Source organism: Amphiura filiformis, chromosome 3 (assembly GCF_039555335.1).
Source record: "Amphiura filiformis chromosome 3, Afil_fr2py, whole genome shotgun sequence".
Classification (NCBI taxonomy): Eukaryota; Metazoa; Echinodermata; class Ophiuroidea; order Amphilepidida; family Amphiuridae; genus Amphiura; species Amphiura filiformis.
In genome coordinates this window covers 65,024,523-65,047,464 of record NC_092630.1, presented here as the reverse complement: position 1 = coordinate 65,047,464, position 22,942 = coordinate 65,024,523, and the positions used below count along the sequence as shown (strand labels likewise).

Sequence of the window (22,942 nt, the reverse complement as noted above, 5' to 3'; positions counted from 1 at the left end):
TCACACCTGGTAAAAAAAGAGGTTTGTCTCTCATCCTTGCACGCTAAGTATGTGAAAACTATCCTAACATGTAGCCCTAACTATGTGCTATTAAAGAAATTATTATAAAATATTGATATATGTACATTGTGTACTGGGCCCGGGGTACTGGGTTTATATTTTTAATTAATAGCTGTGAAGTATGAATTTTGAATGAAGAAAATGATTATAATGTTGTATTTTTTTCATCCACATTTTCTCATGACACTGAAAAAAAGCATAGCACATACCTTTTTTGCAAAAAGATTGAGTAACAAGTGACCTCTTTTTTGGGCGTAAATTGTCAACAAACAACAAAATGTACATATTTCACCATTGAAAACATGACATGAAAGAAGGCAGTAGCAGTCTACAATATAAATTTCCCCAAATGCCATCACTCTGTCTTATTCATAGCTTAAAAGTTATAAACACATACTGGTAGTTTCTTGTTTTACGCTTAAAGCAGATAATGATATAAACAGTGCTAGAAATATGCATCAAAAAGTTACAGGCCAGCCAGACCTGTAACTCTGAAAAGCAGGACTGCACTGTCTTTTGCAGGAGACCAATAATAGCTCTTCTAGTGCCTTCAACAAGAACTGTTTAGAGCACTTAAAATAGAATGGAAGGAGAGAATGGTCAACTAAGGAGAGCTAAAAATCACTCTCCTATATCAGATTTAAGGAAAGCAGTAGAGAGCGATTACTCTCACTCTCCTCAAAAGGCAGTCCCTGGAAAGTTACAGGAATGAATGAAAAGTTACCGGCCCAAACTTTCTAGAGCTTTTAAACAGGAAATTAAACCGGGAGTATGATTCGGGATGAACTGTTGAAATGTTTCTTGCACTCTCAGGATTTTTTTTCGGATTGAAACTTATGTTATACCCCAGGTTAAAGTGATTTAATAAATAATAACAGATTGATGATGCATTCATGAACATTTAAAAAGTTACTTTGAGCTTTAAAAGTTACAGGCCAGTCGTGCTGGCCCGGAGAAAAAGTTACAAGCGCTTTGAACGCTGGATATAAATTATTGACTGTCAGTGTCAATGCATTTGGTAAAGAGTTCAATAAAATAGAATAATTCAGTATGAAATATATGACTATCACCTGGTCCTGGGGCAGATATTTGCAGTTGCTAACAATCAGTTTTTGCTACACAAGTCCAACATGCGTCCATATAAATTCAAACAAAAGCATGTGCTAGTCATTCCAGTGCACTTAAGTAAGTGCTGCTCCAAGCTGTGTGAACGTCATTCTACATCAATTCACAATATGCCTATTCATAGCCTAAAAGAATAGGGAAAGCAAAATACCAAACATTCAGCATTTTTTGCCAGAAATATTGGATTTTCTGTGAATTTTGGTTTTGACTGGGTGACAATGCCCAAGTTAGTTTGCATTTTGGCTCACTTTTTTTCCAGTCTCTTTACGACTGAAATTTCCTCTTTCCACTTACTTGTGATGATTAAAAACAACAATTGAATCTCAAAAAGACAGATTTAAAAGCTACAGTATGCTGAGACCAGCTTTCTTTTCTTTGCCTTATCCCATTTGTGGTCATACATGTATCATTAAATTTATGCAGGACTTAAATTACATTTCTTCATTTTTACATCCCCATCACTATCTATTAACACCACGTGCATAGTTTTCATGGCAATACATCACTGTATGTTGCTGAATTTCAATATCCATTCAGCTTCATCTAAATTGTAACACCTATACACTATATTCAAATTTCATGTTAAAGCCATAATGTTTGATCTTATAATATGAAATTAGTTAATTTTTTTCAAACCAAATTACAACTATTAAACATGGAATCAGCCAAATTTGTTGTCCATAGAACGCCATCTTAAACGGCTAAAAATAGCCAGTAGGGTTTCTTTCACTTTACCTTGATTTTTCAGCTTAAAATGAAAAGAAACCCTCCTTGGCATGTATTACTAATTTCAGTATTTTGGGTTAATAACAAAATGAAAATTATACATTATGGCTTCCAAGTACTCAAGGGTTTGAACCTCAACTTTTAATGTGTGACTTTACTTTACTTCAAATTTGTATAGACGAATCCAACGAGCCAAGTCATGGTCAGGATTTGGTCGGCCATCTTTGGGTCCCCGCAACACCAAAAAGCCGCTTAAAAATCGATGTTAGATTCTTTTGTGGTGTAAACTGTCATCATTCTTTTGTCTATGTGTAACACAGGTGATAGAATGCAGTTTAAAATACCCTCCAAGGCCGCATTATGTCACATTTTAGGTAAGATTGAGCCGACGGGGACCCAACTTTGGCAGCCATTAAGGTATAGGAATGCATGAAATTGGATTCGTCTATACATTGGTTTGCTTCAAGTTCGGTAGTGACATAGGTGCGTACTTTACTGGTTGCATAATTAAATCACACACGTAGTGTTAATTGCACAGAGCCTAAACGCACACGGACAAAGGAGGTTTGTTGGTACGCTTGCAGTGAATCGAAAATAAGCATTGACATCACTACCAAACTTGAGGTGAACCCAATAATAAAACGGAGTGTACCAAACCAGTGATCACTTTAAACTGCAAGTCATGTGCCTATATTACTTGATCATTACCAGCCACAAAAAAGATCACTCTATATCATCAGACATCTTTCCCTTTCTTAAACTTCTTGAGTTTTTTCCTGAAATCGCCCTTCAACTCTTCTTCTTGATCGCTCCTGCAGCTCCAAATATTTACGCTTATTGTACCTGGGGACAAATGGGGAAAAGATAAAAAAACATTAAAGTTTGTACACAATTGGAGTTGAGAATGGATGAATGAGCTACCAAATATATCAGCTAGCAAATTTAGTCGTACCAATAAGGTAATTGAATAAACAAGCTGTGAGACTTCACTGTTGAATCAACTGATACCTTCTACAAAATGGAAAAAGGCCTGTTTCAGCAAACAGTATTTTTACATTGTCCAAACAGGTTAATGGCTTCTACCATCATCTCCACTGGGTAATCAGAATGTGGTCGACTCCATTCTGATATGACCAATAATGATGCATGATACAAGACCAACATTCAGTCATTCAATTCAATTAATACTGAAAGACTGTATGAAATCACTGAAACAGATTCATTTATTTCCTTCTTTGTTCCAAACACTTCATTCACTCTCAACAATTGATTATTAAATGAATGCAATAATAATACAATTACACCTCATTGACATCCTTAAACACTTGTGTACACCACACCACACGGCCTCGGCACTTGGAGTAAGGGATATTGGTGGACCTGCAACACATAGCATAACAATCTACAAAAACTGCTCTTTTCAGTCTACTGCCTTCACCACACTCCTACTTCAATCAAAAACACAGAACAATAATTGGAATCTGATTATAACAAACTTTGGATTTCATTTCTATTAAAATCAGCATGCCTTGAATAAAGAGGAATTTTGCATCAGAGTTCACATATTTTCTAGTTGAGCATATTACACTCCACAAAACTGAATAACGACACCGATGAGGCAGGACGTATACACATAGTCCTCTGTCTGAGCACAATCAACTAAATCGCCTTATTTTCACCATCATCACATCTTCAGTCATCTACGATGGGCGATAAAGGCGATAAATCTACATCAAAGCTGAGTCTGGGGAAACAAAAATCTCAACACTCAGACCAGTCGCCATCTTGCCAGCTGAGAACAACAAGCTGAAACAACAAATTAATCACCTAGAAACCGAGATGGACGACCTTGAACAGTATTCAAGAAGAAACTGCATTTTAATTCATGGACTCTGCGAGGTAGAAAAGGAAAACACAGATGATACTGTAATCAACCTGGTTAACCAGAAGATTGGCGTCAAGCTCTGCAAGAATGACCTTGACAGAACCCATCATCTTGGAGGCAAGCCAAATGATAAACCGTGACCAATAATCGTGAAATTCATCTCCTATGCTAAGCGTTCTGAAGTTTTCAGTGCCAAGTCTAAACTCAAAGGGTCTAAAACCATCATAACCGAGAGCCTAACACCAAGAAGGATGAACATTCTCAGACAAGCCAAAACTTCAGAAAGTATAGACGCTGTATGGTCTACAGATGGGTTTATCACGATTGATATGTAGAGAGAGGACGTGAGCTTTTGAGCAGCCGGAAAATATCATATTTAATCCTCATTTTCTACTATTATTTCACCGAAAACCTCATATTTTACATCAGCATACTATCAAGTATACTACCAAGACGCATACAACACTCAAGAATTATGTCTGGAAAGGGAGAAAGAAGGGGAAATAAACTGTCCCTACACAGCGAGAAATCTGCCATTACTGACAACCTGTCGAATTCTGCACCCATGCCAACGGGCAGCGGCGACACCACCACCACCACCAGTGATGTCGATAGTGATATAAAATCTACTATCCGTGACCTACTCAAGAAAGACGATGCCATAAAACCTCTGCTTGAAAACCTGATTGAAGGGATTATCCAAAGCCCTAACCTTCTGGATGCTCTTGGCCAGGATGTATACTTACACCACCATCTACAAGAAAATAAACAAGAAGCTTTAGGGACCGTTCATAAATACTTTGGTGGGGGGACTGGGCAAAGTGTGGGGGACACAAAAGTTTTGAGTTGCACAAAGGGGGGACCAAAAGTGTTGGTTACTAAAGGAGGGGGTCAAAAAGTTTTAAACAAGAAAATACCAAAAAGAACAAGAGCATACAAAAATTTTAAAGGCTGCTGCACAAGATACCAATAAAGCCCTTTTACCCGATTATGGCAAAAAATAGTGTACAATACATTTTTGCTCATTACCGATATCCCATAAAAGATGTAAAAGCCTTTTTGGAATATCAAAGACTTTACATGTATTCTACAGTCGCTACAAAAAAAGGGTATATGTATGTATCCCACTGATAATACCGGGTCAAAATGATGCAACCATTTTTTTTTGTCTTTGCCACAAAATTTATATTTTGCCCCCTGACCAAGAAAGCTGGCTACGCCCCCTGATAAACAAGTCTTAAGTATTAAAATTCTTGAGTATGTGCCCGGATGTTGCTCTCAATTTTCAGTGGCATAAAGACGGGGCGGGGCAGGTGGGGGCATGTGCCCTGGGCGCCACTCTTAGGGGGCGATAAATTGGCCAATTTAGCATCGATTCTGCGCCCCTCTAAGCGATGAAAGTCAAAATTTTCGCGCGCTTCGCACGCATTTCAAGACAAATTCATTTGAAAGATCAATTTAAGACCGATATTCAACTTTATTATAACCAAATATATGCTCCGCGCGCAATAATTATTTTAAGAATCGGGATCGACACCTATCCTTAGCCCATGGGCCACAAGCCCTAGCTACGCCACTGTCAATTTCCCTTTCTTGTGTAACTTTTATTTATTTAGTTATTGGTTATAAAAATTAGAATGCATACATTGAAATTAAACTTCATACAAGTCACAGCAATAGAGTCTTTCATGTTTATAGTATAAACCAGACTATGTCAATTACCATCAATTCATTTCTGACCTAGAATCATCCCTGAACACTATTTCAAATGAAAAGAAAAAAAAAGTTTTATAATAAGCGATTTTAATATTGATCTTTTAAAATTTGACCAAAGCCATCAGGTCAATACATTCGTTAATCTAATGTACGCCTATTCATTTTTCCCCTGCATTGATCGACCCACCCGAGTTTACACAACCCAGAACGGTACCACAATCTCGCTAATCGATAATATTTTCACAAATGATGGCGATAACCAAATAACATCTGGTGACAGACCTCTCGGACCATTTCCCAAATTTTGTTTCTGTAAAAGGCTCTCGTTTTGATAACAGTTCTCAACCCACCACAAAACAAACCAGGCAATTAAGACCAAACAATATTAAAGGCTTTAAAACTCCCTATCCATCGTGAATTGGGATTTTGTACTCCACGATGATAATCCTGAAAACTCTTACATGAAATTCATTAATAAAACCACTAGCCTATTAGATATCCACAGTCCAATAAAATCAACTAAAATGTCTAAACGTAAATCACCATGTAAGCCCTGGATCACCATAGGCCTTGTTAAATCAATTAGAACTAACAATAAATTATATAAATTGGGGAGGCTGGCTAGCCAAAAATGGAGAGGGCAAGGAATAAGCCATTTTTGGCAAGTCAAGAGAGAGGCAATCAATTTTGGGCACACATTTAGCGCATCTTTTCAATAAAATGCATTGAAAAACTGTATGGAAACATTCATATATTTATTCAAAACTGATATAGACCATTTAAGGTTTGCAAAATGGGTTCCTGAAAAGGTGCCTTACGTGATTCAAGATTCTGATTGCGCCTGGCTGCAGGCTGCATCTCTCAACTTCTCCAACTTTTTGGATCTATTTTTCCCAAATCAAGACATTGGTTCTTGACTGTGGATCATATATCATCACTTGGATTTCAGTGGATGTTTTTTTGAACTCCTGAGTGTCTCTGCCTTTGTGAACTTTGAACTGGATTTTTGGCTAGGAACTACACCATCGTGCAAGGAGGTAAAGGGTAAGGAGTTGTTGACAGGCTGAGAAGGGGAGCAAGCAATTTATGGCAGGCTGAGGGGGGGGGCTCTTAATTATAGCAGAGCCCCAAGTATTGATTTATTCATCTTCTCTTTACATGTATCAAATCACGTAAACTTGTAATTTATGAATAACTCTATGTAACTATGTAACATTTATTGGCAAAAAAATGTGGTTGTGACTTGTGTTACTAAAAATTACCCCTTCCAAATTGGGCTTTTTTATTATTTCAATATTTCTCCTCAAACAAGAAGCTGCACACAAAAGTTGATACCACTTAATAACCTTTTACTACAGCTATACTACATGGCAGAAGCAAACATTTTAAAAGTACAGGGTGTAACAATAAAATTTATACAATTGCATTTTGACTTCTCAGGAAAAAACTATAAGAGCTATGGCACAAATGTTATATGCAATACAATCAGTAATATCATGGCTAAAAGAAGACGTTTAGTTTGTTTCTTTACTAGCTTGGGTTCAAAAGTTATATCCAAATAATCAAATCGTCCAGAAAACGTGTTGGGCCACTTTTGCCATGTTTGCGCATATCAAGTTTGAACCGCGTAGATATGCTTATCGTGCAGTAAACATCAAAGAACTGACACAAAAGAATTATAAGTAGTGTTTCTTCCTATAATTAACATGAATTTTATAATATTATGATATTTCTTTAAAATCTTCAAATGAAGTCATTAAATTTCTTTCAAATAACCTTATAAATAAAGTAATTTTCATATCCCTGAGATATCATTGGTAAAACTGAGAACAGTGTTTGCATCCATATTAAGTACAAAACAATAACATTTTGAAATTAAGTTCAGCTGGGCTTCTAGCTGTTCTGGGGCGACCACTATTACCAGCATTTCTGTTAACAAATTCTACATACTTCTCACAGTTATATGAAATTGTTTGCCTTGATGGAAGATGGAAGAGTTATAAACAATCGTATGGTTTCTGCTTGACTCCATATGCTACCGAATGTCACAACCATAAAAATACGCTCTTCCTACGTGAATTGGGGTTGAAGTTGTTGAGCTGTTGCCACGAATTCTAGTAAATGAGGTTGTTATGTCAGTGCTTAGTTGTGACTTTCAAGAACTCAAGGAGATATTCTATTATGTAATCATTTCTAACACTTCGAATAGCCCATTGTTTTAAACTACCTATCATAAGAGCATCGTCCAACTGATCCATGGTACAAATCTATTCAGTCACTTTTGTTAGACAAAAGTGGCCCAAGCGGTTTTAAGACTAGGTTACATAATCGGCCATATCTTCACTTGTATACCATCGGTTTTATTGGAACAAAGCTTATCTGGTGGCTAAAGAAATTATCTTAATAGACATATAAATATCAAACCAAAAAATAAGCGGCATACTTGTGTCATTCTATTTTCAAAATTGTACAAATTTTATTGTTACACCCTGTACATTTGAGTTTGGTATTTTTAAAATGGCCTACTTAGTGTGTGACTCGTGTTATGTGACTCGCGTTACGCTCTCTATTTGATTACATGGCCCCCACTTTGAGAGCTTTAAACATGCTCAATATCATTTCCATTGTGGAATTCACCTTTAAACATGACCTTCTGTTCTGGGGTGGGGAAACTGGGCTGGAATGGTGGGTGTTAATAACGGAAATTCAAATTGTGAATTTGAATTCACAGATGGGGACAAAAATGGTTTCCAGTCCTGCAACTTGTTAAGTGATGCGCGGTACAATAATTATGAGCCCTGGGATGAGTAAAATTGGGAGGGGGAAAGTTTTGGTGATTATTTAGGGATTATTTGCCAGCCCCACTGTACAGAGAGTTGTAAAATATGTGTGACTCGTGTTACAATATCGTGACTCACGTTACATTATGACTCGTGTTACAATTTTTAATAGTCTGTCTCTGGTGGTACAATTGCAGCAAACCAAAAACCTTATGAAATAAATAAGAGATATGGTCTAAACCAGGAGAAAAATGAAAGGGAACATTTATAACCCTTTAGATTTTTTACTGCATTAAAAAGTTGTTCTTTTTGTGACTCGCGTTACAAGCTTAACATTATCCAACTTGCTGTGTCATCCTGGCCATTTACCAACACAGCTTCCCAATTTTTCATTTTTTATTTTGACAAATTATGTATCAAACAACCCTATCACAAAAAAAGAATTGTTTTGTTCCACATATTAAAGGAGGATTTTGTGATCCTAGCATCCTCTTTTTATGACATTTTTCAGTAGATATCCACGAAAAAAGCTTATTTCCAAAATTTCAGTTGATTCCGATTTTGTGTTTGCGAGTTATACATGATTATGTGTATTACACTGCTCCATAGACAATGTGTTGTAATTTCGTTCTGGTGGGAGTGCACCAGGACGAAATTCAAATTTGGAGATATTTTTGCTAAACGAATTAATCTGCAAGGAATATTTGGTACATAAACATTATGTAGCCAGAGGTATCCAGTGGTGTAAAAATCTCAACTTTTTTGGGAAAAGTGGGGGATGAGGCTGTGGATCACGAAATGCCCCTTTAATGAGAAAAAAAATTACTTTTACTATCTACTATTAACAAAATATAGGAAAATACATTAAATCTTTCAAATCGATGAAAAAAAATCTGCAGCTGATATTCAGTTGAAAATTTCTTTTTTGTTAACTTTAAAGGGTGTATAATCGAAATATATCATCAATCATTGCCAATTGCAAAGTTCATATTTTTGAAAAAATGTCATTTTAACATGCTCTGTAAATAAACTAAAATATACTAAATATAGAAATATACTAAATAACTTACTACGTACAGCCAAAAAATCCCATATTACCCAGTGCTATACGGTGCGACCATTTTAGGCGCATTGGCGACTAGATATTTTCTGATGCGACTAAATATTCAATCCCTGGCGCCATTGGCGCCCAACTGTTGAAGCTTTTAATCGCCAGCAAATGCAAAACATGTATGTACACTTGTAACGTAGCATTCAAGAGTACGAATGTATGCTATGAATATGCATTTATCATGATGTCTCGATGGGGACTTCCTGGAAAACATACAGGCCTACACTGTACATGCTGTGTATAAAGTATGTAGCATTCAATGGAAATATGTAGATTGAGTACAGCAGCTATGAACATTCAACACACGTGGCTGTTCAGTTAACTTGGCGCCTCAGATTTTTTACCTGGGAGCAAAATGTGGGCGCACAAATTTATAAAGTTAGGAGCCATTGGCACCTCAATCAGTTTTTGCACCGTACAGCACTGATATTACCACCCAACTTGAATCAAATAAATTTAACATGAAAGAAACTTGGAACACGTTAAATAATCTTTTAGGTAGAAACAGGCGTACCAAATTACCGGACTGCTGAGAACCGACGTCCTGAAGTAATGATTGACAACGCTGAACAATATAGCAGAAGAAACTGTCTGCTCCTACATGGCGTTCCAGAGGGTAAGAATGAGAACACCACTCTTAAGTCAATAGATATCCTGAACTCCAACTCGGAACTCAAGCTGACAGAAGATCATTTTGATCGCTCCCACCTTGTTGGTCATCCACAATATGACGATAATTCTGACAAACCAAAGTACATACCTATTATTCTCAAGTTTGTGTCCTATGTTCAACGATCCCAGGTGTATCTCAACAAGAAAGATCTGAAGAACAAGGGCAAGCTGATTACCGAAAGCTTAAAAAACGCATGAACTCTACGCATGAACTATACGCCAAGCCTAGAGACTGGTTAAAAAACAAGAAGTTCAATATGGCGACAGACGGAACGATCACAAACTTAGTGCTCCGAACCGTACGCAGCAGAATCGGATAATTTAAATCCAATATCAAAGATTACGATCACCAATTGTTAACTGACAAGTTTCCAAACATTTCTGGTCTTCCTGGAATCATCTATGTTCACCAATATGCCGGATACACTAGCAAAAGGGCCATCTAAACTGAGCAGATCAAAACCAGCTATGACCAAGAGTGATCCGCCATCTTGTGAGTCAACACCACTATAGAGAATACAATATACTCTCTATTAACGTCAGACGAATCCATCATCCGTAACCTCACGAAGACCATCAAGTATCAAATTCTAAAAACAGATGAGATTAGGAAGGGCCTAATAGAGGAAATAAGTCACAACATCAGAGAAGATGTAACTAGCGAGATCTACAAACTAGAAACAAACTAGAAACACCGATATGTGACTGACGGAAAATTTAGAGCTCCTCAAAAATCATAACTTATTTTCAATTTAACATCTTAAAATCATCAATCGACATCAACCAATCCATTTAAGAGTGTTTTCCATCTCTCTGGATCACTACAAAGCATTATGCCGACAAAATTGAACAAACTAACTCTGAAATCACAGAGAGAGCTAGCAGATATGGAAGACATGGCAAACATGCCTAATTCGCCACCCCTGGCATGTGGTGCAACCGAGTAGCTAAAATCTTCAATAACAGAGGTGATGAAGAAAAAAGACGTCCTAGAGCCTCTTACGACTACCATAATAGAGGCACTCTTTAAGAACAAGCCAGTTATGGATGCTTTAGTGGAGGGGGTATTCCAGCAACTCCAGAGCCGTCTACTGGATGACATTAAGCAAGATATATACCAGTCAGTACAAATGGACACCCAGACAAACCATTCTGCCATCTAAAGGCTTGAAGGTAAAATCCAAGAGTTGGAAGAGGAAAGGAAGACTTGGAGATGCGGATGGATGACATGGAACAGTACAGTCACCGCAATTGCCTGCTGCTTCATGGAATTGAAGAGAACAAAATTGAGGCTGACAATAAAACATCTGCTAACATCCTGGTGAAAACCCTTAATGACAAATTACACACGTCTCTTGTTGAAGCAGACATTGATCGGACCCATAGAATCGGCAAGGTGAAGAAACAGGCAGATGCACGCCCATTGACCTCACTGAATCCTTCAAATGGTTTTTCTGATGAAGTTAATATCACTAATTCTAATGAAGTTCATTGTACATATTATGACTCTAGCACTATCCACAACCACCATCCAAACATTGGTAATTGCAATCTCTCCCTACTTCACCTAAATGCTAGAAGCCTCTCAAAACATTCAAATGACCTCACCGATTAATTGGCTACTCTAAACCAACATTTTGATATTTATGGTTTTTCAGAAACATGGTTTTCATCTGATGAAGATTCTCTACTAATTGACATTGGTGAATTCTCTGTTGAGAATTCTGTCAGAGAGAATCGTCGTGGCAGAGAAGTTTCATTATTTGTCAATTCTGATATCAATTATTCCAACAGACCTGATCTGACCCTTGACATCCTAAAACCTTCCCTAGAAAATCAAATTAAATACACTAAATATAGAAACTATCTAAATATACTACTTAAAGAGGAAGCCCCGTCAAAGCAGTTCTTCTGGGGTGAACCAAGCCTGCCTGGTTATCAAATTAATCAGTGACAAGGTTATATCTGAATTTGACAGGTGCTAATTGATGTTTTAATACTATTGCAACAATTAGCACCGGTCAAATTCAGATATACCATTGTCAATGATTAATTTGATAACCAGGCAAGTTTGGTTCACCCCAGAAGAACTGTAAAAAAAGTCAGTGGATCGCGATATGGCTGACATCAATAAACAGCTCAAGTCAGCGAAAACGCAAATAAATCATCTCCAACAAGAACTGGAAGAGACCAAATACAAACTTGATGATCAAGAACAATACTCGTGGAGAAATTGCCTTCTATTCCATGGCATTCCTGAGTCAACAAAAGAGGACACATCAACTAAGGTAATTGACACTATTAATTTAATTAGTGCAAAGCTCGGCAATGACCTAGATATCTCCACAGAGTGTTTTGATAGATCACATAGACTGGGGTCAAAAACCCAAGACCAATCTACTGAGCAGAAGCCAAGACCAATTATTTATTTCATATGCAGACCATGCCAAGGTAAAAGCAAACTCAAAGGAACCGGAAAAGTCATCACTGAAAGCCTAGCCCCTAACTGTCGGAATACGTACAAGCAGCCTGGTCTGCTACTTGATATTTATCTCTTGCACATTATAGTCCCCCATTTAGACTTCAAAAAAGGGCCATCCGCATTTGTACTAATTCAGATTATTCCTCTCATACTGAAAATTCTTTTTACAAGTTAAATACATTAAATATTTTTGACATAAATAAACTTCTGGAGTTTCTTGCAGCTGAAGGTGAAAACTGGAACTTTGAACTGATGACTTGGCCTGCTCAATCGCCAGATTAAAACCCTATAGAACATCTGTGGGATCATAGTGAACCCAAGCTAAAATGTGATGAGGCTCCGCGAGGTGGTCTCAATGGTCTCACAAAGCGAGTTGAAGAAATTGGGAACGGTATCAACCCGGAATCAAAATTGAGGGCGCATGACGTAGATGACGTACTTGTTGTCGCCTCCTGAAATATATATCAAAATTATGGACTAAATACCAGGTAAAACGTTGATTTGTTGGAAGGAAGGTGGGCCATGTTATAGCTTTTACCACCAGCTACAATCCGATGTTATTAATCCAAGGGTATATCACCTAACTCCAGAGGACTTTGAAATCTTGATCTGACAGTGTTCCTCATCGGTAAGCCTTACCACCATTTTGTGTATACACCATGTTGGATTTACTGATGAGTTCTCAGGAAAAATCAAAACTCAGTCTAAAGAAGAAACCTACAACTGATTTAACTATGGCTGACGACTTCGTCAAGACGGTAGTCAACAACTTACTATCAAGTCCTGAATTCATAAGCATAGTAACCAAGCATATCAACGCTTCATTGGAAAAGGTCAACAAAGCAATTGATATCAACACTGGCGACATTGTTGACCTTAGCAACAAGGTCGACCAACATGCTAAAGATCTAGACAAGTACAGCAGAGCCCTACTTCTAGAACACAAAAAGAAGATATCTAGAGAAATCAACGATCTTGAACAATACATAAGACGTAGTAGTATTAGAGTACATGGATTGCCAGAATCCAAAGACACTAATTCCACCATCAAGCAGATGATAGGTGACAGGCTCAACATCGAACTAAGTGATGATGATATAGACAGGTCTCACCCAGTCGGACTCACCTCGGAAGATGGTAAACGCTGTATCATTGTCAAGTTCACTCACCATCACGTTAAAACCAAGGTAATCAAAGCAAGACGCGATCTTAAGGGCACAAAACTGGTCATAAAGGAAGATTTAACAAAAGACAACCTGAGACATATGTTGAACATTCTCCGCTTGAAGCGATATGCCAATGAGCTCATTAAAACAGTGCAGCCATTCAGACTATGGACATCTTACTGTGCAAAAAACTTGACAATTGTAGCGGGGGTTCGAAATTGCCACAAATGGTCATAAAAGGGAGAAGACAAATCATGTCTGACACCCGTTAATCGATGTCCTAGTTCTGTGATGGCGCACTTTACGACTGCGCATATCGGCGATTGTGCAGTTGGCCAGTAATTGAGCATTGTTATGGTGGAGAATTTTGAAGAGTTTTCAGAAAGATATTTTTGTGCATTACGAGAGAGAAATCGAGGTTGAAATGGGAGGTTTCCAGTTTCAACTTCAAATCCTTCATTCAAACTTCGAAGTAAAGTATACCGTTTTAATTTGGAGTCAAGCCATTACAACTTCAATTTAGATTCCTAGAGCAAGAGAGGTTGTTGAGTTTCAATTTCTTCATTCAACTTGATTGAGCATTCCATTCGACCGGTTTCATTTTTCCAAATTCGAGGATCAAATTCATTCCTCATATCTTGAGCATGAGCATTCATTAATTAGTTCGACCGGGTTGCATTCAAATCTCGAAGTCCAGTTACATCCAGGCTTCATTCTGGGCAAGTGGTAAAAGTTTCATTCAAAATGAAGTGAATTGAGATTCAGGCCCAAATTGTGATGAGATGATTGTCTTAAGATTTTATAGGAAGCAAGGCAGAGTAAGATATTGCTAAGAAGTAATGATTATCAGCTATGTATGAACCATGTTAACTACGCTGAAGTACTATAAAGAAATAAGGCAGTATTTATAAAGGAATATCTTGGTATCGTCACTGTGTCCCCTTTCCAGTGGTCCATCACAACTCCTCAGTGCTCCACCAGATTCTGGCTCTGGCCAACCCACCCCCTAAAACCATTTGCTAGCCACATAACATCAGCACCAGCCACTCGGTCCCGTTACAGAATGATACTATCGTTTTCTTTCAATTTTATTCAAAAATGCAACCATAAAGGTGAATAAATCACTGATTATTACCAAATAAAGTAACAACAATGAACACATATGAAGGTTTGTTTCATTTCTTGTTTCTTTACTTAATATTGAAGTTGATTTAGTGTTAAAATTTGGAAAGACTTGATCACGAGTGTACACCACTAGGAAGGCATGCATCATAAATTTTAAGACTAAGAAACAGGTTCATTCTTATTTGTAACTATCTGTAAAAGCAACATTTTGCCAAATAAAATGTAAATGTTTGTTTTATCAGTTGTCAAGTTACACTCATCAGAATTGGTCTGTCACAAATTCACTGGATCTTACACTGGTGAACGAATAGCTCTGCAGTTTGATGAAATCATGGATGAGTTCAAAAGAAAGACAGAAGCTGTTGTAATAATCACTGACAATGCAGTAAACATGAAAGCTGCTTTTAAGGTGTGGTTTCGCTCCGATGAGAATGACAAAGTGAACGATCCTAATGTTGAGGATGAAGTTGATGATGATGAAGATCGGGGTGGATGAAGATGAGCCACCTGTGGACAATACACTTGGTATTAGCTCCAAACTTTCATGTTTAGCACATACTTTGCAGTTGGTAGTTAATTATGGCATGACAGACGCCAAGTGTAAAAGCAATTGTAAAAGCGTTCAAACTGTCAACCCTGCTGCACAGGAGTACCACGCTTAAAGAAAGGGGATTTTTTTTTTTAAATTTTTAAATGAAGAAAGTGAATTATATTGTATAATTGTACTAAGAAAGCGAATTAAAATGGGTTGGTCCAAAATGGCCGCTTTCAAGTTGATAATGAAGAGCTCAAAATGGTTTGCTTGGTGTGTTAAATTTGTATTGGACATACTCTACTGCTGAACATTGAAGTTTACTGCATAAATGTAAAGACCCACTAAACATTAACATTAATACTATACTTGTTTATTATCAATAATCGCCCTCAGTTTTAAAGTAAAATCCCAGACGAAAATGCAACATGTTTTAACATATCATCAGCTGAAGTCAATTATTAGTTCTTAGTGGCTATAACTTACCAACATTTGCGAGGTCATAGCACCCTTTTCAGTGGCAACATCTCTAACTCAAGGTAACAAACCCCAATGTGAAAGTTTCACATTAGCAGATAGGCAAGGTCTGCTCGTTCTCTGTTGACAATAGGCAGATTTTTGTGAATGACTCTTTTCAGAGCCATCAGTAGACAAGGGGCTGCCAGTATTCGAGACGGAATTACCTTCTATTTCACGGAATTCCGGAAACCCTGAAAGAAGATACATCGGACAAGGCAATGGATGTCATAAACAAGATCAGCACAAAACTCGGTACCGACCTACAAATATCTGCTGAAGATTTTGATAGATCACATAGACTGGGGTCAAAACAGCAGAATCCATCTTCAGACCTATCTCAAGATAGATCATTTTACCAAATTAATGAGTCCAAGCTGGTTTCAGGAAACACCACTCTACCACTGACCACCTTTTGAGACTCACAGAGGAAATTACTAGAGGCTTCAATCACAAGAAACGCACAACAGCCGTCTTTCTTGATGTGGAAAAAGCCTTCGACTCGGTATGGCACAATGGTATCCATCTCAAAGGGCAAGCATCAGATAAATACCAACCAGAGGCAGGAGTGCCCCAAGGATCTGTCCTCAGCCCGCTCTTGTTCATCTTATATGTCAACGACATTGAATTCACAGCCCCAACTGCCGACAAAGTCCATATCTCACAATATGCTGACGACATAGCCATCTGGTCCACCAGCTTAAGTCCCTGGCTCACAGCAAAATATTTGGAGACAGCACTCGCTGAACTCGAATCTTGGTGTAATATGGCAGGTCAAGCTTAACCCAAAGAAATCCAACTTCATCGTTTTCAGCAGAAGGTATCAAAAACAGATCAAGCCTAATATACAAAGATTACTTGGATTAATTGAAATCCAGAATGTTTCATGGAAGGAAAGTGTTTGTGGTAGATGAATAATCCATGAGAGTTTGTCAGATATGAAAGAATGACTGGAAAAGCTCATTAATACAATTCTTTTGCTAATATTTTGCTAAAAATCTATGCATAAATGTTCAGGGTACTTTTATTTTGCATATTTTTGCCCTGAAACTAGTACAAGTGTTTCTTGTATGTTCTAATATATTATAAAGGCTAGTTACCCTCTAATTTGCATAAAAATATATGCAAACATGAAGAGCCCCATCCACAAAATTGTAAAGGGTTTTGAGTAAATCATCAATAGTTATATATGAACAAGTAAACCTGCAAATGTGTATCTCAACCCCATTAGCTCAGTGGGTAAAGCACCAGACTTTGGTACAATTTCATGTTTTCAAAAGCGCATAAGTAAGTAAGTTAGTAAGCATATATGCTAACTATCGAGCTTTTACGATATTTGCATTAGCATTTATGCAAATACAGATGGTTAAGTGATCAACCTAAGTGATGCGGACATGACAGGCCTCATCCCGTTGGATCCTCCACTGAAGATGGAAGATGCTCTGTCATCGTGAAATTTACACATCATGACATCAAGAATGGCAAACCAGTCCAACGAGTCTACAACCCGTTCACAAGGTCCATTGGTTTGGAATAGTCTAACTTCAAATATAAAAGATTCCTGTTCTCTAGCCTCATTTAAATATTGTATGAAACAAAACCTCCTCGGTTGTTATAGCTATGTTACTGCCCCATAACATGGTCTCCTAATCATCCAGCTGTCCCTATTCTGGCTCTATTGTCACACTCAATTAACCTCCTTCCTTCTTCTTTCTTCTCTTCTTTGCTTTCTATAATCTAGTCGGATAATTTGTATTGTATTGTTTTGTCCCCTATACCTACACCAGTTTATTTGCATGATAAATTATATTTGACTAAATATTGAGGTCCCTGCAGCTCCACGCTATGCGTTTAGCAGGGTCCTCGTCAGTCAATGCTGTATTAATCATATTAATTATTGTATAAGATAAATTATCTGATTTGTAAATTATATGCCTATATCCACATATAAACATATTATATTATATCTTGTATATTAACATCATGAACTGTAATATTATATATTACATAGATTATGTATTCAAGTTGTATTAACTATTACAAATTATTATTAATATATGATTTTGTTAATATTATTGCAATTTACTTTTATTATTAATTGTTAATACATTTATTAAACTATGTTCATCGCATTCAATGTTATTATTATTATTATTATATATGATATGTATGATATTGATTGATGAATAAATTTGAACTTGAACTTGAACTTGTCTATGAAGCAACCTTCCTAGGTCTCACTTTCCAGCCAAGTCTTGAATGGAACAAGCAAGAAAATCAAAGACAAAGCCTGGCTGAGACTAAACCTGCTACGACGAATATGGGGAGCCAACCCGAAAAATGTTCTCAAGATCTACAAAGCCTTCATCAGACCTATACTAGAATACGGGCACATGGCAACCATCATTGGCTCCAAAGCGGACCTCACCATGCTACAGCAAATACAGAACGCAGCAATCATGATTGCGCTAAGACTGCCGAGGTACAACGGCATCTGATACAAAATCGCCCACCTACCAGGCATGACAAACAAACTTTGCAGCTGGATCTCCAACTTCTTCTACAACAGAGAAGTTTACATCTACCTAAAAGGGCAAACATCAGACATCTTCCAACCAGAAGCAGTAGTGCCCGCTCTTATTCATCCTGTATGTCAACAACATTGAGTTCACTGCCTCCACAGCTAACAAAGTCCACATCTCGCAATATGCCGACGACATTGCAAAATACCTAGAGAAAGCACTCGCTGAACTAGAAACAAAGTCTAAAGTATTATTCAGATTTCCTTTTACAAATTAACCATCACGTATACGTACACCATGTCACACGTGTGCATTGGACCATGTGCAAAATAATATGCGCTGGACGGCTAGCAGTACGCTTAATTTGTAAAAGGAAATCTGAATAATACTTTAGAGTAGAACAAACACATCACCAAAATTAAGGACAAAGCTTGGCGAAGATTGAACATGCTCCGAACCAAGTACATGACCAGAGTACTACACAAGCCACTAATCTTCAGCCTGGTAGAAGATGAGCTACAACAGCCTCCACGGTATAGGGCAAAAACTCAGACTCAACCTGCTTCGTCGAATATCCGGTAAAACATGGGGAGCCAACCCGAAACATGTTCTCAAGATCTACAAGGCCTTCATTCGACCGATACTAGAATACGGGCACATGGCTACCATCATTGGTTCCAATGCAGACATCACTATGCTTCAGCAAATACAAAACGCAGCCATCAGGATTGCGCTGAGACTGCCGGGATATATCAGCATTGACCAACTACACAGCCTATCTGGACTCTCCCCAATCAAGCAGTGCCTAGCCACCCTCTGCACCAAGTACATGACCAGAGTACTACACAAGCCACTGATCATCCACCAACCATAAGCAGGATTGCCCCAGGGATCGGTCCTTAGCCTGATCTTATTCATCTTGTATGTCAACATTGAGTTCACTGCCTCCACAGCTGACAAAGTCCACATATCGCAATATGCATACGACATTGTAATATGGTCTACCAGCCTAAAACCCTGGTTAACTGCAAAATACCTAGAGATAGCACTCACTGAACTAGAAACATGGTGCAACACATGACAGATCAAACTAAACCTGAAGAAGACAAACTACATCGTCTTTAGCAGAAGATACCAGAAACAAATTAAACCAAACATTTGCATCAAGATACAGCCAGTTCAGCGAGTATAAGAGGCTACCTTTCTAGGACTCACTTTTCAGCCAAGTCTAGCATGGAACAAACACATCGCCAAAATCAAGGACAAAGCGTGGCGAAGACTGAACATGCTCCGAAGAGTAACCGGCAAAACATTGGAAGCCAACCCGAAAAGTTTATTCTACAGGGCCTTCATTAGACCAATACTCGAATATTGGATCAAACACAGCAGCAAATCCAAAACGCAACTATCAGAATAGCTCCAAGACTCTCATCACTCTAAACGAAACATTCCCGAAGCCTGGTCAGCAAATATCTTCAGGGCCTATTGTACCCCAGCGCTGACAGAGCAGACTAGAGGAGGCATTGCTATCCTAGTTAAAAACAGCATTATAGCTGCACAAATGGGGACAACACCTGCTGGACATAATTGCCCAACTCAACATGTGTGTCATAAGCTAATTAGCTCATCATATTACATTCTGGGGAAATCCCATGCCTCAGCTTTGGTCCAAATCAAAACAATGATGTTTCATTATTTACACATGCTTCTGTGATCAACTGCTTGGACCTAGAGAGGTAGCCAACCAGCCAGTATTGTCAGGGCAGCCAACTAGTTTTGCCAACAAAATGGCTCATCTAGCAGGCATGATAAGCTAGGTCTCAAACAAAATCAAATTGGTGCCCATCTTATAAACACCGTCGTAGATCGGCTAGTGATAAAACACAGATAATCTCACAATTTACAATTATTAACATCATCATCAAGAACTAATTCAACTGTAATCCCCATCTAGAACCATCAATGTCAGGTGGACTAAAGCTATCCCGTTTTTACAAGAAAGAGGATAATCTTGGACCATCACAACCAACCGAAATGGATCAAAATTCAGCAGCTTTGAAAGGAGGTCTACATGAATCGATCAAGTCACTGATACAGACTGACCAAGATGTTGAACCAGATATGTCACACTGTTGCTGGCAAACTAGCAACAAAGCTGTTGGAAGACCCAACATCTATCAAGGGTCTGACAGAAGGCATGGTTAGGAATGATTCATCCTTGTCCCCTCACTCCATTCATGCATCGTGATGCCTATCCATTTCCATGCTTTTGTTTCCATCGCTGCTTGATGCTCACCGTTATGTTTTGCTTCCCGCTTGACTTTGTAAATGTAAGATTTATTGTAGGCCTATACCTACATTTTTATGTAAATACGATATATATACTATTTAAAAAAAAAAAAAAATTATACTGTATTCATGCATATTCATGTTTATATCTCATTTATATGCTGATACCTACATTCAACTTGTAAAATGTAAGATTTATTGTAGGCCTCCTCCTACATTCACATATAATTACGGTAGTATGTTATATTGACTTAATCTATTGATGATACTAGTTGTATAATCTCGTTTTAATCTTCACCCATTATGTTTGTATCACATCCTTATGTTGATGCATACCATGAATTTACTTCGCTTGATCTGCGTACTCATGCGTAGATCAGATCATAAATTCATATTGTACTTTCCAGCAAAACTGGAAATTGAGATATTATTATATAGTACATTACTTCTTGTATACAACTTGTATTAATTTTCGCATTAATAATTGCTATAAATAATCTTGCTATTTACTGAATACAACAATTGTTTTGTAATATATATTTTTATGTTTATGTTTTATATTGTATTTGATGATATTTGTATATTTGATGATATTGTTTGATGAATAAAATTTGAATGAATGAATGAACATATACACCCGGGGACATACATGTTTGGATGCCTTGTTATCTAGCACTATACCATCCCCCTTTAGCCCCCGATTGTAATTAACTTTTCTTTTGATGATTTTTGTTTTGCTCTGTTCGTACCCGGTAACTGCATCAGTTACAGAGTCAGCTGTATGCGCTTGTTACTTTGCACCAAGTAACTGCACCATCCATAAATAGTAGATTAAGGTAGCTGTGTACTCTCAGATACGCATGTAGTAAAAGTGCCATAACTTTGTAATTATTCACACAAGACATGTAAAAATATACATTTTTATAAAGGCAAGACATCAATGAATCTGAATATAAGTACAGTTTTGGTGTAAAACAACAATTATGAAGAAAAACAAAAAAAAGTGAATTTTTGGCCAATTTTGTTCGGTACATCATAACAAAAAAACACTCTTTCCAAAATGTTTTGTTTTGCTTTTTTCTTAATCTTGAGGCACCATTCCAAAAACGTTTTTTTTCAGTTTTTTGATATTGGCCTTATTTTTGGAGATATTGATCATATAAGGCATCAAAATGAACTTTTTAAAATTCACAACTGCCTATTTGCACAAAATGATGCCTAAAATTGGAACTAGACCAAAATATAAAAAAATGAGAAAAACGTTTCTTAAGTCAATCATGCTTTTTATGATGAGCGTAATTGCTTACCTATAGATGCTGTATTTATTGAGTTATCGTGTACCTAAATCGTCATTTTACCGAGAAAATGAACATTGAAATAAAGGCCGTTGAAGTTTAAAGTGGTCACATTTTGCACTTTGATCGAAGCTTACAGGAGAATGCGCGTCAGTTCTCGTTTTCTACCTTGCATTACGTGAACATCGGGTAAATCCACGCTAGCCCCTTGAGAAGTTTGGGCGAAATCTATTCATATCTTGATGTTTAAATCGGGGAAAGAACTTGAAAAAATTACATTTTATCAGCTAAAACGGAGCCATTTGACCGCTAGGTTTTGTGAAATCAGTGCTTCGCGGTGTTTCCATAAGATGCGCCACGCATGCAGATAAGCGTCGCATATGCCTAGCGTATCTGTGCGTTACCAAATTGCGCGATGCGCTGTTGCGCGCGTGTACCCTGCTGATACAACAAAGATTTTCTTTCCTTTTAAATTTCAAACACGAGTGGAATAGTGAAATAAAATCCTTAAAATATTGCAGTTGGAGTTTATAAATCTGGATTTTCATTCCTTGTATTTATAAAAAAACATAACAAAGTACAAACATATAAAAAAAACTCAATTTCGCGAAAGAAACAATGTCTAGAGTACACAGCCGCGTTAAGTTTCGTAAATTAAGTTTTGAAACGTAAGTGTGTATAATTGCATATAATACACTAGTGTATTGTGTGTTTTCCTACAAGCTTTTGCTTCTGTAGGAATTTGTTTACTTATTTTGTATCATGTCCATTCAATGTTATCGATAGCTAGCTTGGTATTGATAGCTAGCGAGCAGTGTGGACGTGTCCACATCGCTTTCCGAAAAAAATGTTATAAATCTACATCTATTTCAGGCGAGTTGAAGGGCCAACTACCATCATATGATTGTTTAATACATTGACAACATTATACTACAAATTT

At 37.4% G+C, this 22,942-nt stretch overlaps 1 protein-coding gene across 1 annotated transcript in view; it reads right to left on the bottom strand.

The window, feature by feature from the left end:
• Positions 1-580: 580 nt before the first annotated feature.
• LOC140148961 (deoxynucleotidyltransferase terminal-interacting protein 2-like) overlaps positions 581-22,942 on the bottom strand; it is a 68,760-nt gene continuing 46,398 nt past the window's right edge. Inside the window, exon 6 of the mRNA XM_072171074.1 lies at positions 581-2,754. Coding sequence (XP_072027175.1) covers positions 2,667-2,754 — 88 coding nt within the window. The 3' untranslated portion in view covers positions 581-2,666. The remainder of the gene's footprint in view (positions 2,755-22,942) is intronic.